This window comes from Pyxicephalus adspersus, chromosome 5 (assembly GCF_032062135.1).
Source record: "Pyxicephalus adspersus chromosome 5, UCB_Pads_2.0, whole genome shotgun sequence".
NCBI lineage: Eukaryota > Metazoa > Chordata > Amphibia > Anura > Pyxicephalidae > Pyxicephalus > Pyxicephalus adspersus.
Genome location: NC_092862.1, coordinates 92,430,290 through 92,442,638, shown reverse-complemented (window position 1 = coordinate 92,442,638; position 12,349 = coordinate 92,430,290). Strand labels below are relative to the sequence as shown.

Sequence of the window (12,349 nt, the reverse complement as noted above, 5' to 3'; positions counted from 1 at the left end):
AATATAATATTGTAATGCATAATCTGCATAATCATGCCTTTCTGAAAAACACGATTTAATTCATATATTTGCAGAAATATGAATCTCTGGGTCCTTTTTTTCCAAGTCTTTCCTATAGCAAACTGTATATAAAGGGAGGCATACCTTGAATATTTTATATCACAATGTTGACATGTTTAGGAGGAAGTGTGATTGTGGTTTGCTTTAGGTTTTAACTATTAAAGTGAAGCTTAGTGTTAAACATAGGTATTCATTTGATAAATAGATAAATTTGCTAACAAATGTGAGGCATGTTTTCTGGTTTTACCAGTTGTGCTTTTAAACTAAGGTGGAACTGGTATATCATTGAAAATGATTTCACCACAAACCTGGTGCACTGATGGAATATGTCTTTTCCTGTGTATGGTTGAATATGTTTACTTAATGATGAAGGTTCAGACAGTAAATAATTACCTGCTTTTAGTAGTTGCTAAGGGTGTCTGTAGAGAACAAAAGTTAGATGTTTTACTTGCCTTACCCCGACTTTCACATCGCTGAGCCTAATGTCACCAATCAACTGGGAATGGTTGATGCAAAGCAGGCCAGATCTCACAAGAAGACACTTCCGTGTACTGCAAGGCTGTCTTCTTTAAAGAGTCAAGTCATCTCTTTATTTTCCACGATTTAGCCAGAAGAAAAGTGACGTCACCCTCACCTAGGTTCTGGAAGCCTCGGAAGACTGGGTTGAGAATAAATCAGAATTTTTTTTATTTTACAGGTCTTTGAACCCTACTAAAACAAGTGGGGGAGGGTGCAAGGACAAAGCTAAACAGGGACAAACTAAACATCTACTTGTTTTGTATAGCAAGGTCCACTTTATGTTGTGCACTTTAAATGTGGCTATTCCTGTTGAGTAACATTCCTCATACTTTGGCATAGTGTTAGGACTTTAACAGCAGTCCCTGTTTCCAGAAGATTTAGTAGAGAAGATGGATAAGTTATGGGGTTGAGGATGAGATGTTCAGACAGGCCTGTTCTTCTAATAATTTAAATATTATGCTAACAATTAGAAATAGTAACATACAGAACAGTACTATTAATTATACTAGATTTGAGACATCTATCTCCTGTAGCTTTTGTCAGTTTTTACTGGTTTAGAATATTTTTAAAAATAGTTTAACTGTTCTTGGCTTTTTAGACATCCTTTTGAAAAGCTAGAATATATATATATTTATATTATTTTTTTATATTTTTATTTTTTTAGAAAAGTAAACCATAGTGCTCTTTGCGTTCTGGTTGACCTCAGAACAACCTTTCAGGTTGAAACAAATTCTTTTTCTTTTTGTACTGCCTTCTATTCTGTGTTTCTGCTGATTTGAAAGGCAAAGAGGGGCTCCCACCCCTTCACAAATCGCCTACACTTTGTAGGTGACCAATGTGCTTGATTGGAAGTTAGAACTAGGTACTAAATGCTACATCACCCTGTCTGCCCCTGCTTAGAATCTGACCACCCTCAGTACAATAAATCCTGAAAGTGCTGCACTGAGTTGCATAAACTTGCAAGGTTGGCCCAGGTGATCTAACTGCTTGTAGCACAGCAGGAGAGGGAGAGAGCGGACAGATAGATGGGGGCAGCAGCCTGTTCTACTTGTTTTGTCAAGGTGAAAAACAATAGTAATTGGGGTGTTTTTATTCTGCCTGTTTGTTTAAAAGCTGTCGGTAGGCTTCTATCTGCTAACAGATTTTTCCCCTGGTTTATTTGAAGACCACTCATCTATTGGTAACAGAGAGAGTTCATAAACTTGGAAGGTCACTTCTGCTAAGCTATCAAATTTATTTTAGTAAAGAGGTGTAGTAGAGGAACCTCCGCTAGTAGGTTCAATTGCTCACTCTATCCAAAATCAGACATGTCAAGTGTCAGGACCTGCAGACATGAAAAAATTACCAAATCTTGTAATTGTCAATTATTGGAGTCTTTAAACATGAAACAGTTATTGTACGTAGTTAGTTGCTGTAGGCAACAAACTCACTAATGCTTAAGCCTTTCAAAGTTTTTAAATAACATTTTGTCCTTTGCATGCAGAAATGTGTGATATTTTCTTTTTAAAGAATGTTTCTTTATGAAAGAAAATTTTGACTGTTTAATAAAAGGAATAACTCTTTCAACATGCTTTGTTTTATCTCAGGAGGATTCTGACCGGGCCAGGTACACCCACCTGTCCAGTCATCGTCCATATCTGGTTTGTACTGTTTTGTTATCTTAGGTTTTCAATGTTGACACCTTCTAACGCTAATCGTCTTTCTTTATGATTTCCTCTTCTAAGGAGTCTTCGGGGTTGACTGCTAGCAGAGGTTTTGAAACTCATAGGGTTGGTTTGTTTTCTGTTATGTTATATATACTTTATATACACGCATTTTTGACTAGAATTTTAGGTATCCTAATCTGTGTGATGCTTTATTACCAATGCCCCTTGCAGGATTTTTAGAAGGTTTGTGATGTTACAGGGTACAGTAACTGATAGCCTTTCCTGCTTGCTGTTGTAAAGTAGAATGCATTACCGCCAGACAGCAGCTACCTTTGCTGGCTCATAGGCTGGAAATTGAAGAGAAAACAGAAGACATAGTTACTGGAGGCAACTTGCATCTTCAGAAGAAAGTCCGCAATGGTGGCTTCTATTTTTCTCTCAGTAGTAAGTCACTAGAGACAGGAGAGCTAAATATTGCAGGGAATATACTCGCTTGTATGAGAAAGCAACAAATTTAAACTAAGTTTAAGTTTTTCATCTCCTTGCCATGTATTTGATGTGGTCCTGCTGCTTTTGTCTGGAGTGCTGTGCACTGGTGCTTTGTTTATAGATTGATTTAATTTCAACTCTGATTAATACTTAAGGGATTAATCTTTACAATTGGACACTAGACAGAAATAAAAAACTGACTGAAATCTTCCTTACTATGTCCAAAGCTATAATACGGTATTGTTAGAGTTAGGCCTCAAAGTACCACTAAAGGATATTATATTACGGTCTAAAGAAGTACGAAATTCATGTATTCTGCAATGCAAAAGCAAGATTGGACAAAAAACTTACTTTACCTTCCCTGGCTAAGCCTTAAATTGTGTCTGACATTTAATTGCTGCTCCTTTTATTTCTTTATTCGGTGGCCTTGGTTTTTCTTTAACCTTTAATTACATGTATTTGAAACTTCTTAATTTAGGTTTCACACATTACATAATATGCTCTGTATTGCGATTATTTTATTTAATATTTATTTAATATATAAACCTAAATATTTGTTACTCTTAAGAGCTCCTCGTTGGATATCCATGGCTCACACAAAGGCAGAGAAAGCACTTCAAGGAGAAGAGACCTTGTGGTGTGTACTATACTTGAAACACGTCTTGCAGTGTACTTTAGGAAAAACCTAACCCCTCCCTTTAAATCCTTTTATGACTTGCATGTTTTAGGTGTTAAGAGTACTGGTTGAAATTAACATTTTTTTTTCAGAGAATGGAGCGTCATATATTTTATTGAGGTTTCATTGAAAGACAACTGAAGTGTGCTGAACTAAATAGTCCTGATAATTCATCACGTATCATTTGCCTTGATTACACAATAGAAGCCCCTGCATGCCCTATTTTATTTTGTGCTCATATTATGCAAAACTAATATGATTTGTCTTCAAAATGCATTTGGAGAATTTAATCTGATTGCTGACTATTAGGCAGTGTAAAAAAAAAAATGTTCTTATTTCCATCTCCTTGATTAAGAACATCTACAGACATAAATTCATGATAGGTGGCTTGATGTATAATTTAAATTTGTTTTTGCTCAAGTGGTAACCCCATATTGCCCTTTACTATTGTATGTCAAACAATAATCCAAATTTATTTGGTGTTGAGTATTGTGGGTGTTGCGTGTGTTTAATCTACTTTGTCATTTTAGTTTGTTTTATTTATTTATTTTAAAACCATTTTCTCCACCCCCTTTTCTGTTATTTCAAGTCTGATATCTTGAAAGATAAATCTTCGAAGTCAAGTCGATATGAAACAAATGTATGTACCAACCTAGAATGCCATTTCATGTCAAATGCTTTCAAAAAAATTAAAAATATTTTTGGCATTGCCTGCTTCTGTTATTTATGTTTGTAGCATAAAAGTGACTAAGTTATTTATAGTAAACTCTGGAAAGAGAGAAAAAGTAGATGATAGGAATAAAAAAAAAAAAATAGTATTTCTAAATTCTGCGGCCTCCTGTTATTTCAACAATCTGTCACTGATGTTGAATGCAATAGAATCCACAAGGATGACACCAGGATAAAGTGTCCAGCAGAAACTTCCTTACAGTTTTTCTGCTTAAGGGCTCCTAAGAACGCTGTTTTTAAAAGAAATGGCTGCTTCAAAAGAAAACCAATGACACCTCTATGATATCGAGTACTAACTGCTACTCACTTTAGGAGAGACAGTTATTAAAGAAAAGTCAGGGCTTGACACATTCCAGGTATTGCGGATACCCAGTGCCCATTGGGTGCTACAAAACTATAAGACACTATACACACAATAAGACACAATATATTTATATATATATATATTTATACAGATAAAAAATAAATAAATACAAATAATAAATATATATATTTATACATATATATTTTTTATTTGTATTAAATTTGTATAAAAAAATGTAAACTAACTTTAATACTTATGCTGAACTTTACAGTTACTGTAGTACAAGTAAAATGATGCAGATGGTGAAAATTGCATGGAGAAAGCTCTTTTTTTTTTTTTTTTTAAATAGACATAGCTCATGAGAAATGAGAGGGGGAGGCGACCATTGAATAAAAGTTATAATAGAAGCCTTTTTACTGACTCATGAGGTTGATCATGTGCGGCTTTGTGCCAGTGCTTACTCATATCCATTTGCTTCTGGTGGATGACGGATAGCAGGGTGTGTCGTGTTTTGGGTTTCCTGTCTTGGCCAGTCACTGATCTGTGCCAGCTTCTGTTGTTCTTTGGTGTAGATGCAAGTATATTTTAGTTGTTTCTAAACAAAAATTAAACCACTTTGATCTGTGGCTTTTGAAGCTTTGTGCATATTCTTGAGATTAGCTAAGAATGTCAGTACACCGTTTTACAGCTCTTCCCATCCAACCAGTATAGGGGTTAAGTTTTTCAGTTAGTTAGTCATAAATATTGATACTAAAAGATCATTTCGTTAGGCTTTGTAATTACAGCTGTGTTATTTATTTATTTATTTATTTGTGATTTATTTATTCATTTTTGAAATTTTCAGATAGGCTGCAAATACAAATTTAAATGTTTTGAAGTATTTGTCCTACCTCATCTTCCCTGACCTTTTTGAACTTTTACCAAAGTATGATAATAAAGATGCTCAAGATAGCATATACAGTCATGGCCAAAAATATTGGCACCCCTGCATTTATGTCAGAAAATGCACTACTCTTCCTAGAAAAGTGTTTCAATTACAAATGCTTTGGTATTGTCATGTTTATTTTGTTTGTTGGCACTGGAAGAACACAGAAAACCAGACGGTACAAAAAATCTGAGACATTCCACAAAAGGGTCAAAACTGGCCTGGACACAATTTTTTGCACCCTCAACTTAATACTTGGTAGCACACACTTTTGAAGAAATAACTGATGTTAATCGTTTTCTGTAACAATCGCACACTGTAACTAAAAATTTGGACCTCTCCTCTTTTGCCAGCTGCTCCAGGTCTCTCAAATTTAAATTGTATTTAAAATACACGTTTGTATTTAACAAAATGAGCAGGGCGAATAGAAGGGAAAAACAGAATTGTCTGAGGATTTGAGAACTAAAATGATAGAAAAGCATGGACAATCCCAAGACTACAAGTCCATCTCCAGAAACTTTAATGTTCCTGTGTCCACTGTGTGCAACATTGTAAAGAAGTTAACAGCCCATGGCACTGTTGCTAATCTCTCCACATGGATGAAAGAGAAAGATTAATTTTATTTTACAACAAGGAATTGTTTGGTGGAAAAACAATCTCAATCAACTTCCTAACAAATAAAGCTGACCTGAAGGCACAGGGTAAAACAGTGTCAGCTTGCACTATCAGTCGCCATCTAAATGAAAAGGGGCGCTATGGCAGGAGATCCAGGAGGACCTCGCTGCTGACACAGAAACATAAACTAGATTGGAGTTTGCTAAAATCTCATCGGTGGAAGCTACAATCCTTGTGGGAGAATGTCCTCTGGACTGAAACAAAAACACTGCTTTTCAGTAACACACATTATTCGACTGTTTACAAAAAGCAAAAAGATGCCTCCAAAGAAAAGAACACGTTCCCTACAGTCAAACATGGAGGGGGGTTCACTGATGTTTTCAGGTTGCTTTGCTGCTTCAGGCACTGGTAATTTTGACTATTTGCATGGTATTAAAAAATCTGAAGACTACCAAAGAATTTTGGGGGGCAGTGTAAGGCCCAGTGTAAAAAAGCTGGGTCACAGCTGGAGGATATGGGTCTTAAAGCAGAACAATGACTCAAAGCATACTTCAAAAATCACCCAGAAATGGTTTAGGACCAAGTTCTGTAGAGTTTTGAAGTGGCCAGAAATGAGTGCAGATCTAAATCCCACACCTGTACCTGCAGTTGGGTGAAGGAACCCTTCAAATCTGAGAGTCATGGAGCAGCTGGCAAAGAAAGAGCAGTGAAAAATTCCCGTTGGTAAAAAAAAAAAAAAAAAACTCACTGACGGTTACAGAAAGTGATTATTATCAGTTAATTCCAAGTTACTACCAAGTATTAAATTGAGGGTACCAATAATTTTGTCCAGGCGATTTTTGTGTGGAATGTCTCAGATTTTTCATTTTTTTTTCTTTATTTTTGTGTTCTTCTAGTGCCAACAAAGGAAACAGTAATAAACCATTTGTAATTGCAACAGTTTTCTGGCAGAAGTGGCAATTTGTTGATATAAATGCAATGCTTTGCTGTCATGGATAGTACAAAAGGCACCCCTACTTGTATTTTCAACTATTTGGTACCTGCTGATAAAGATTTGTTTTCGATTGAACTCAAAGTCCTGGAACAATTTTGTTGGCTGACTGAAGCTGTTATTTTTAGGAGTAGCAAATGTGAAATGTTCTTGTAGAAATATATTGATCTGATCGACAGTAAAGTCACAGAACACACATATTTACATTTGGAATATATACCATAATTGAAAAGGGGAATCATTGCTGCTAAGCATTCTATAAAGTTAACCCAATAATCTGCAATTTACTTATCTGAGGTTTTTAAAAGATAAAAAATCTCTTGAATTTATGTCTTTTACATTTTCTTTCATTTTCCCACCTAATTTTTTGTTTTTACTTTATAACTTGTGTCAGTACGGCTTGCTGAAGGATTCATCCAGGAGAAGCGTGCACTCTGTATGTAACTCTGTGCATGGTGTGAAGGCATTTTTACAAGTGTTGTGGAGTGGATATATAAAAATAAATAACTACTACTAACTCATTTGTGAATTGTAGTTATACTACATTTTGTTAACCCTTACTTATCCTCATGCTAAAAGGCGATTGTAGTTTTGCCATTTTCAACAAGACACAGTCTCCAAAGAGATTTGATTACATTGTTTTATTAGATGGTGCATTAGAAAAAATGTTTTTATTTTTCAGAATCATAACTACAACTCTTATGCAAGCAAGAATAAATCCTCTAGTTCTCATAAAGACCTACTGGTTGGTACCAAAATATTATTTTGGTAACATTTATCAACATGTTTTTTGTTCTTTTTTGTGTTAAAGTAAAACTGACTGCAGCATAACTTTTTCTAGACAATTAAGATTACTTCATATTCCAAAATCATATGGTAGTTGTACCAAAACAGGGCCTTTCATTTGTTTTGTATGTTTGTGAATCTGATGAAAGTACAGATGTTAGTTGATGAACATTTATTGTTGATACCTTAAGGTGAGCTTCATTCAAAATGAATTTAATTTGAGATAGGCATCAAAGTACTAAATCCTGCATTGGTTTCTAATACCCTATGGCAAGATTTCTTGACAGTAATGTATCTTTGCGCCTCTTGACTTTCTAGTTGATGTTTATTCAACATGATGCCGAAAATTATGATTGATATATTTGGCTGCTTTAGTATGTGTGTGTGTGTTGCCAGCAAATTCACACAGGATCCTATTATAAGAATCTATAACACTAAATTTCTGATGACATGGCTGTAACCGATCAATTTCATTCACAGACCTCTGTAGAGTCTGTAGAACTAACTGCTTGGCACAAATCCAGGATGTAAAATATCTTCACTTCTACACTTCAAAGCTACATCCACTCAAAACAGATGTTTTATTTTTGGATGGTAATTCGTTAAGTCTTTTGGATTCTGGATACAAGATATACACTACAATATAGTTTCAGATTCTGTCCCCTGTTGAGGCCATTGTAAGGTCACATACTAAGTGCTGGTTTAGGAATACATTCATTTATTTTGCATTCTGGTAAACTGGGCAAAGGGTGTCTAACTCAAAAAATTGTTGTAAAAATCTTTCCCCTGGTGTCCCTAAGCAATATGAGAAGAATATGCATGATGTTCTCTTTCTACCTAAAGCTTGGTTATCAGTTTGGATTGGTTTTGTATTTTTTCTAGGTCTCCAAGTTATTTATGTGTAATAGCTTGTTTTTTAAACATCTATATCCAAGTGTCCATAGAGTTACTGAGTTTAGCAAGTCTTTTTTTTTTTTGTTTTCTTTTAATATATTTAGTTGCTGTAATTTCCACGCCCACACAGCAATCATTGTGTGCTTTTGGAAACATACCTGCATTTTCCATAAAATATCTCTTCTGCTTTTCTTTTTACATCTTACAGGGTGGACTTTATCACGATCAACGAAACTATAGCAGTCTCAGATATAGCAAACCCTCTTCCAGCTACCACACTCGGGTCTGTTAATATTGCCTTACAGCTCCCATATTGTGCATGCTGTAAAATGCTTACTGGTTGGGGTTAAACTTGAACATTTGTGCTGGCATGTCAGAAGAAGCTAATAGAAGTTAGCATACACACATAGTAATATGTAATGTTGCCATACAAGGCCTGCAGATGTTAAAGTAGGAGGAAACCTTTGCAGCCAGCTGACTCCAAACAGGAAATAGTGTGATTACTGTGGAACTGTTTCATAAAGCTAAGAATTTCACATGTGTGTGTTCTGATCAACTTCAAGCATAAAAGCTTCTCTTTGCAATTGTGATAAACATATTTACTGGCACCAAGTACATACTTAGAGTTGTTTAAAAATAGCAATAAACCAAGCAAAAATGTTTTTGACTGATCCTCTGCATGCAATTCACAATAGCTTGCGGTCTATGTCAGTTTTGCTAAAGGTATGTCTGTGGAGGTTTTCGTATATATGCTCAAGTTTTTCTTTTCCCAATAGTCTTCTTCTCTCTACAGTGAGCCATCAGCCACTACTAGAAGCTACAGGGTTAGTACAAAGTTGGCCTTGTTGTCTGCACTAAATGGGGACAAGACGTGTGTTTGCGTCTCTGTTAAAAATGCAGTCCCTAGCTTTGTTACCATTTTTATGATCTAAACACTTTAACGCTCTTGGTCTCTTTTGCAATAACAGCTGAAATCTGTCTCTAAACAGAGGGCAGCCACTTTCAAATGCTTTACCAATTACGTGCTTAAAGATTTTCCATTAAAGTTCATCTGTGTTCACAAGCTCACCAAATTGCAAATTTAGATCTCTTCAATGTCGCTATGCCCAATTATGACGTGCATATTATATACTGCCTACAGACCTTATTGACAGTTCATTAGAAACTCTACTAAATATTTTTTTTACAGACTTCTCCAAAATTAGGTACTACCTTGCTCCGAAGTTCAAGTTCGGTTAGTATAAACAGTCTACGTGAACTGTTTAACACACAAAATATTGGTTCATTTTTTTTTAGATAATCTAAGTTGTAATATGTCTATTACTTTGTTTTTTAACACACTGTTTAATTACAGTTTTTAGATTTATGTTACTGCTTAGCCTTCAACTTTTTATTATACATGAAGTTGTAAACCTCAGCTCCAGGTAGAATACAGTTCCCCACCTTTAACCAGTCCAAATCTCTCTCTTCTTCAAAAGCAAGCTTTTTTATTGCATCCTTCAAATCTTCTTGTTTGCCTGTTGGAAAAAAGAGAAGCAGGAGTTGTATTTTCAGGCGGATAATAGACTAAGTGCTGCAGGCCTCAGACCTCCAACACTGCAGTCTTGTTCCTGCCTCCCTCTCCTCCAGGCCAAGAAATAAAGGCTAGAGCAATATTTTTTTTGAATGGACAGAAGAGTGAAGTAGGAACACCTCTGTGGCCTGGTTGTGATGACACTGGAAGTAGTTAAATTACTGATGGCCCAGAAGTATAACTCCCACTTTTCTATTTCTGCTGGAAGAAAGAACGTGAAATCTTGCTGGTTGATAGGGGATCAACCCCTATCAACCCCTGTTTGTCAGAGGGCAAACGTAAAAAATCAGCAGGGGATCAAATACTTCTTTCCCTCACTGTATATGATGCAGTCTGTCGGTAGTATTACCACAGACATTTTATTTCTCTCTGCCACAAGTTGTACCACTTGTTGATCCTGTCAGTAGGTCTGGTATATTTTAACTTCCTTCAGGCTTAGTCTACACCGACTGTTTCCCTAGCGTTTAACCTGAGGATTTTAAAGCCCTTGTTTGAAATCCCCATGCATTACAATGGGTTAATCTACACCAGGACGTTTCCGTGAGGCACATTTATGACATTTATCTTAAACGTTGCTTGCAATGTTTAAAAAAATTAAAACGCTGGGTTAACGCTGAAAACGCCAAAAAACGCAGGTAAATGCTTCTATTGATTTCAATGGGACCTTTCCCCACGGTTTTAAGCACTTAATATGCAAATTAGTTTAAAACGTGTTAAAACACGATAAAAAACGCAGGAAAACGCGACATAGACGTTTTCCAGAATTTTACAGGCAAGCTTTAAAAAGCTAATAAAGTGCATAAAAATGCATATAAACAGAATAGGAACGTTTACATGCGTTTTTAAAAAACGTCTATGTAGACCCAGCCTTACCTAGCCCATATTGTTCAATAAAAATATTCATTTATTTAACTAAAAGTTTTATCTCAAAATGAGAGACACGTTAGGTGTTCCATGAAGCCTGTATTTTAATTTAGAAACATGTATTCAGATAGCTGCAGTTTTTGAAATGGAAAAAATACACTAATCCTTTCTATAAAGGTTTTCTGCTGAAGTAGCAGGATAGATGAACTGTAAGCATAGCCTGCATAGTGCTGCCCAAGTTTAGCCACTCTCTTTCAGACAGCTTAGATATGCATGAAGAGATAATTTACTCATTTTTCTTTTACCTATATTTTGTTTCTTAGACATCACTCTATGGGGATGGCTTTTCTAATTTGTACAATTCTCGAACTGTAAGTCTTAATTTGCTTATGATACAGTTTCTTTTCCAACATTCTTAAGCATTTTTTTTTTTTTTTATAAATAATTTTATTTCTGTGGTCACTCTGTTACCAGCCCTCTGAATATAGCTACCATTCATCTAGAGCCAGCTCGACAAGAAGCAGTCCTGTGGTGAGCGCTCCCACTGCATGTTATTGTTTGTGTCAGGGTCTAGAACTATCACCAACTACAGGATAGTTCTCCTTGCTTTTTATTTTAGATACAACCATTTTTTTTAAATATTTTCTGTGTTTGAAGTATGTGATTTACTTCCAAATATATGAAAAATATATTATGTAGGGGCTTCCTTGGTACAATAAAGTTTATCTTTATTTGGTGTCATATTTAAATTTTTAATAAAAAAGGATATGGTTGTGGTTGTTTTAGGGTACCAAATTACATCTAAAGAGGATCTAATGCTCTGAGCTTTAGTGTGAAATTTGTGGAGCTTGTGTGTGTGTGTGTATATGTATATGTATCTGTATATGTGTGTGTATATTTTCATTTTATTTTTTCTCCTCTACTACCTAAAGCTGTATTAATTTATTAGAATTTAAAGCATTTGGTTCATGATCAAGCACTTGATGATTAAACATGCGTTCTAGGTTTATTTTGACTGTACCATTTGTTACAGCCTTCAGGTGATTGTTGCTTGACACAATCATTTGTGATCGTCTTCAGTGACCGATGAATGAATGAGCACTGTACACGCTGTGCCAATAGGTTCTATAAAGTGGGGAAGGGGGAAGTTGAGCGAGCAGTACCCACTTTTTCCCCTCTCAAGGGATGCATAGAGGTTGTTGTTTATAAATTTAGGATGACCGTCATCTGACATGTGTGTAACTTATGCAGCACATTTATCAGTGGCCAACCCTATTT

At 35.5% G+C, this 12,349-nt stretch overlaps 1 protein-coding gene across 1 annotated transcript in view; it reads left to right on the top strand.

Moving 5' to 3' along the window:
* Window positions 1–12,349, top strand: part of LRRFIP2 (LRR binding FLII interacting protein 2) — a gene marked incomplete in the record, with an annotated part of 56,257 nt that overhangs the window by 17,853 nt on the left and 26,055 nt on the right. Inside the window, 11 exon segments of the mRNA XM_072412129.1 lie at window positions 2,166–2,219; window positions 2,304–2,348; window positions 3,283–3,351; window positions 3,980–4,030; window positions 7,349–7,390; window positions 7,637–7,699; window positions 8,843–8,917; window positions 9,411–9,458; window positions 9,824–9,868; window positions 11,395–11,442; window positions 11,546–11,602. Of these exon segments, the coding sequence (XP_072268230.1) occupies window positions 2,166–2,219; window positions 2,304–2,348; window positions 3,283–3,351; window positions 3,980–4,030; window positions 7,349–7,390; window positions 7,637–7,699; window positions 8,843–8,917; window positions 9,411–9,458; window positions 9,824–9,868; window positions 11,395–11,442; window positions 11,546–11,602 (597 nt within the window).